The sequence below is a fragment of the Tachysurus fulvidraco genome, chromosome 11 (assembly GCF_022655615.1).
Source record: "Tachysurus fulvidraco isolate hzauxx_2018 chromosome 11, HZAU_PFXX_2.0, whole genome shotgun sequence".
In the NCBI taxonomy this organism is placed as follows: domain Eukaryota; kingdom Metazoa; phylum Chordata; class Actinopteri; order Siluriformes; family Bagridae; genus Tachysurus; species Tachysurus fulvidraco.
The window spans coordinates 20,390,734-20,395,842 of record NC_062528.1 but is presented as its reverse complement, the minus strand read 5'-3'; the positions used below and the strand labels follow the sequence as shown (position 1 = coordinate 20,395,842).

Below are 5,109 nucleotides of genomic sequence, written 5' to 3'. Positions count from 1 at the left end.
ATGCCCAATGACGCCTCAGATAGCCACAGGCTCCCAGTGACCCGGATAAGCGGTACTAAATGAATGAATGAATTTTCATATTCTCTAAATATAAAGTAATTTTTAACATAGGTTCTTATAACCATAAAAAGCCTACACTGTGGGATCCCACAGAGGTGTATGTTTGGCACAGATTTAATTTGACAAAATTTACAAAATGTAGAACTCAAAGAGGATGTACGTGAAAGATGTATTATAACCCATGAAGCATAGAGACAGTAATTTTACTCATAGTTTATTTTAAAAAAATTAACAAAAAAAAAAAAAAGAACATGAGCACAAAACAGTTTCTTGTACAGTAAACAGGATTCGGGAACATAGTACAATTGACCTCATATGTTGTGTCTATAAACAGGCATCAGTGCAGAAGACAAAGCAGTGAAATCAAATGTGGCTGATTTGGATTGAGGTGAAGTGTCTGACACACATGAGCATTCGAAGAAGATTTGTGTAAAAATCCTTTTGTCTTTAAACATTAAAGATATGTCAAAGAACCCACACAGTTGTCACATAACCCCAGGAGATTAGAGCTTACAAAAAAAAAAAAAAAAACCAGGCACAGTTATAAATATCACAGTCACGCAGGCTGGCGTGAATGCTAATATACTTAATATAAGTATAGCATTTGTTCTGATGGACAGTTTCATGATGAATTAAGGAACCTGGCCCAGTTGATGTCAAAACTGTGGATCAACTCATTATCTAATCTCTCAAGTGGAATTCTTTTACTTTTTTCAAATTACTAGTAGCGATATGGTTCAGCTCTGACATGTATTTGGTGAAAAATTTGGTTTAATTATAACTACAAAACAAACCGCTTGACTGTCTTCATAAGGTAACTGTCATACCATAAACAATTCAAATACTAAAAAAATGGAACAATAGAAAAAAAATGGTTACCCTTATCAGCAAATTTAAATTACAATTCGTCTCTCATTTTATCTCCCTTTGGTCTAACCATTCTACCCATGTAGAGGATGGAGTTGGTCTGGTTATCCTTCACGAGGAAGATGAATGGATGGTCAGCATAAAACAGCTTGGGGTTCCTGAGCTTTTCCGAGCCAAAGATGCTGGCATCAAATGGGTTTCCCTCTGTGTCCCATTCCCAAGCGGATGCATGGAGCACATTGGAAAGGTAGAGATCTTTCTTGCCAGACATATTGGACAGATCAGCCTTGGATTTGTCCACTGCCTCTGTGAGACCAATTTCTCCCAGGTGTTTCTTTGAAAAGAAGCAAAGAATCACAAAGAATATTATGTACAGTAAAGAGTCATTGATTAAAGTAAGGACTTTATCGCGGTCAAGGTTTCAATTGATCTACAGTCTGTTCCAAGATTATTTTGCACTCATTCCTACCAGCTGGGAGCAATCCTGAAAACTCTACACAGACAGCAACCCAAACATACTTTTGAACCAGGGACCCCAGACCCAATGTCACCAAGCACATCATTCTATCACACCCAACATACCATAAGCTAACATAAGCTAAAACCTTCAGATGCAATATTACCTACGTGTAATATATACTGTATATTATATTATGTCTTTATTCTTTTTATATATTTTGTGCCGCTGTAACAGAGAAATTTCCCCATTGTGGGACGAATAAAAGGAATATCTTGTCTTATCTTATATTCCTACCTGCAGATCATGGCTGACTTCCATGCTGACTTTAGGTAAAGAGACGGCCACTGCTGTTTCTTGCAACTTGCTCAACCACGTGTTCAGCTGATTCTGTGTCAGAAGCTTCTCCAGCCTCTCCAGGGGCTCCACATGGTAGGGCATGATGAAAATCACACTGGATTTCTTGTGGGCCAGAGGCATGTTGAGCACAAAAAGCTTATTCTCTTTGTCTTCATGAAAGCCATAAAGACCTGTGAAGATGCATACATTAGTTTCAGTTAATGATTTGTAGACATGAAGGTGACCACTCGGTATTCATTATTCCTTATCTAAAGGACTGCGATATTTCATTCGGCATACGTGGTTGTTGATCTCACCTGTGCGATGCATCATTTGGACAGATACTGTGAAGGACCTGGACACAAGGAACCCACGGTTGTCAACCATCTTATGGTGGAACTTCTCATCCCAATGAGCTGTGGAAACAAAAAATTATTTATAAACTAGAGCAATTATTGTATTTATACCTATAAGGCATTTTAAGCTTTAAATGTCCACTTACGTTTGAAGAACATAGCGTTGATGATCATAGCACCATCTGTATTCTTCACATCCTTGGTGACTTCTGGCAGCTTGCCATCAGTGGACTTGGAGGCCCACTCGTTGATTGAGTTGATCGCGCTTCTCTTGTCACGGAAGTTGATCTTGGAGTGATCGTACTTGTAGTGCTTCTTGCTGGTCTTCACAAAGTCATCAGCAAAGCTGACCGAACTGGGGCCATACAGCCTGTTGTTGATTTTCCAGGTGACGTTGCGAGCCACAGGGTCACTGACCTCATTCAGGAGCTCAGACAGTCCTGTATGCAGATGTTCATCTTTCAGTGTATCTGCCTTCAGGACACTCTTGACCTGTGAGGCAGTAGAGGACTTTCCTCCGAGGGCAACCAATCCCAGATTGGATGCGACCACCACAGGGGAGATTAGGATGTTGTCCAGATCCTTCTCTTTGGCTAAGTTGTGGTACAGGTTGAAAGCAAGGTGGCTGCTAGTGTCAGCCAGGGAAATCGCATGGCTGCTGAGTTTTTTTTCCTCAGCCGAGGAGACCACGGCCATAAGGCACAAAGCGACGACGTTGGTCACCCACATTCTTGCTTTGTCTTTCGGCAGCTTTGGGAAGCTGAATGAATAGAAAATACAAATACCTGTTATTCGAAGTAAAAGCAAAATATAAATGTTATGTAATAGTAAAGTTGAGTATGCATGTGTGTTATTTGCCTGTATTTCTGTTGCGTCCCATTCATTATAAGCTCTATCTGTATTTGTTTTTTTTTTCTTTCTCCAGAACATTTTGTTATAAAACGAGGTTGAATTTGCAACTAGGGCATCTGTGTTACATAAGGGAGTAGCGAGGATCCACACAGGAATGTTAATGTAAGTCTTTTGGTATTTAACAGGTCACGTTTTCAGGTCAGGAAGCCGTGTCAAATCATTCTAACTGACTAAAGAATGCTAATTTGCTTTGAAGTCGTTAGCGGTGCCGTACTAGCATACAAAAGCGACGCCCGAGGCTGCATCTGCAGGATGCCTTTTCATTTGCAGATATCTTAACGTTTTTGTATGGAGCTTTTTTCTTTCATCAACTGGAATACCTTGAAAGGTTTTCATAGTGTTGTCAAAGATTTCGATTTTCATTCTGAAAGACAAGAGGTGCATTTTGGTAATCTACAGAACAATATAGTGCACAAATGTAGTTCATTCAACAGAACAGGTTTAAATAAGTTTAAATGAAATGATATAATTGATTGTTTTCTTTTCTTTTCTTTTCTTTTCTTTTCCTTTCTTTTCTTTTCTTCTAGTAGTTTGTTTGAATTTTGAAAACTTTTGTTCCATGCAGATTTATATGCCAACATGGCACTTCATGCACACACAGGGAATGACACATAGACATCTCCTATTGGCTGAAGAGTCTCAGAAAAAAAAACAAAAAACTTCTGACCAATCAGAGATGCCATAGTGGAACAGTAACAGGATTCCAGAGGAAGAGCTGTGATTATATTTGAAACACAACACCACTCCCTTTTGGTTTCTTTAAATCTGATCGAATTCTTAAAAAAAAAAATAAATAAAAATAAAACAGACTGTTTTTTTTTTTCATTTTAATACAGATTAAAAGCATGATTAAAAAAAATCCATAATATATTTATACAATAAAAAATTTGAAGTGAATTTGAATTTTATTCCAAAAAAGTTTATTTATTCTAAAATTTGTCTTTTTAGATATTTATCCTCACTGACTGCTTTATCACAGTTTTTCTCTGGTTTTAGGATTCTTAATGATTCAAATGTTCCAATTTATTCCCCTTTTATTAAGCACCTTTTTTCTCAACTATTAAAAGAAACAAACTGCTTCCTGTCCCACTTAGCAAACCCCAGCAAGGTCAAAATGTGCAGTATAAGATTTCTCTGCAGCTTTATATCTGCTATGCATTATTGTAAAAAATAAAAAAATAAAAAACACCAACACTTTAATCAAGCATTTAAAGCAAGCAAAAGCAAAACTTTTTTTTTTTTTTTTTTTTTTTGGTGAGTTCAGCACAAAAAAGTATAGTACAGAATTTAAAATCTTACCTTGTACAGCAGCTCTGAAGCTCCAATCTTCTTATCTCGTGCTGACGTGCTGCAAACTAACGGTTTCCAGAGGTCTATATACTGCTGGGAAGAAAGTTCTGGAAGTTTGTGTAGGAATATTCAAATGAGGATGTCTGGATTTTCCTTGGGAAGCTGAGACAAAGACCTCCCACCGGATCAAGTGACCGGTTGTTAGGAAGTCAGCTTGCTAGGCTGAGGATGTTTTATATGTTGCCTGAAAATGTGATAAAACTCAAAATATCAAACTTTAAGGACGATCTTTAAAAACCATACACATTTATGTATATGTATATACATTATTTCTTCATATTCTCCATATATTTCATATTTTTTATATAGTTTTCTGACATATATGACAAGTTTTCTTATATAGTTTATACTTTCTTATTATTTTATTCTCATTTTATTTTTCACCTTTTTATACTTTTTTTTAACCTTATTCTTATACCGGACAGATGCATAAAGCATTTCACTGCATATCGCATCCTGTATGTATGTGTATGTGACAAATAAAATTTGATTTGAGATGCACCATGACATATTGAACGAAGTGTTGCCTTGTGCAGGTTTTTTTTTTTTTTTTGGAGCAATAAGTCATGCTGGGATAAACATTACGCTGAAAAATATCCCTTCTAAAGGTGCATATTTTTGAGAATATTTGTGAGATTTAGTTTTTTCTTATGTAATCCTGGATGCCTGTTGCTGCACGCTCAGGCTCACGACTCCACCCCCGAGTGCAGAGTGCCACGTCTGCTGGTCGCCTGCAGGCTTCCATATCCAGTGGGTGGGGGTGCAGTG

The 5,109-nt window shown here is 37.3% G+C and overlaps 1 protein-coding gene across 3 annotated transcripts; it reads right to left on the bottom strand.

The window, feature by feature from the left end:
• Positions 1 to 257: 257 nt before the first annotated feature.
• Positions 258 to 4,445, bottom strand: serpinh1b (serpin peptidase inhibitor, clade H (heat shock protein 47), member 1b). 3 transcript variants are annotated; one of them, XM_047820979.1, is made up of 6 exons: positions 4,291 to 4,414; positions 2,938 to 3,355; positions 2,226 to 2,839; positions 2,041 to 2,139; positions 1,682 to 1,914; positions 258 to 1,261 (listed from the first exon to the last, which is right to left on the bottom strand). In XM_047820979.1, the coding sequence occupies exons 2-6, from the start codon at positions 2,961 to 2,963 to the stop codon at positions 959 to 961; spliced, it is 1,275 nt and encodes a 424-aa protein (XP_047676935.1). In that variant the 5' UTR covers positions 2,964 to 3,355; positions 4,291 to 4,414; the 3' UTR covers positions 258 to 958. The 3 variants fall into 3 exon arrangements, with proteins under 3 accessions (XP_047676935.1, XP_027006205.1, XP_027006204.1); XM_027150404.2 differs by having other exon boundaries at positions 3,312 to 3,355; positions 4,291 to 4,409; XM_027150403.2 differs by lacking the exon at positions 2,938 to 3,355 and having other exon boundaries at positions 4,291 to 4,445.
• Positions 4,446 to 5,109: the final 664 nt, after the last annotated feature.

Excerpts from the sequence above, each read along its gene's own strand:
- serpinh1b (XM_047820979.1), bottom strand. The coding sequence starts at position 2,963 with ATGAATGGGACGCAACAGAAATACAG. Across the intron at positions 2,840-2,937 it reads GGGACGCAACAGAAATACAG|CTTCCCAAAGCTGCCGAAAG; the intron begins GCAAATAACACA and ends CTATTCATTCAG. Across the intron at positions 2,140-2,225 it reads CAACGCTATGTTCTTCAAAC|CTCATTGGGATGAGAAGTTC; the intron begins GTAAGTGGACAT and ends TTGTTTCCACAG.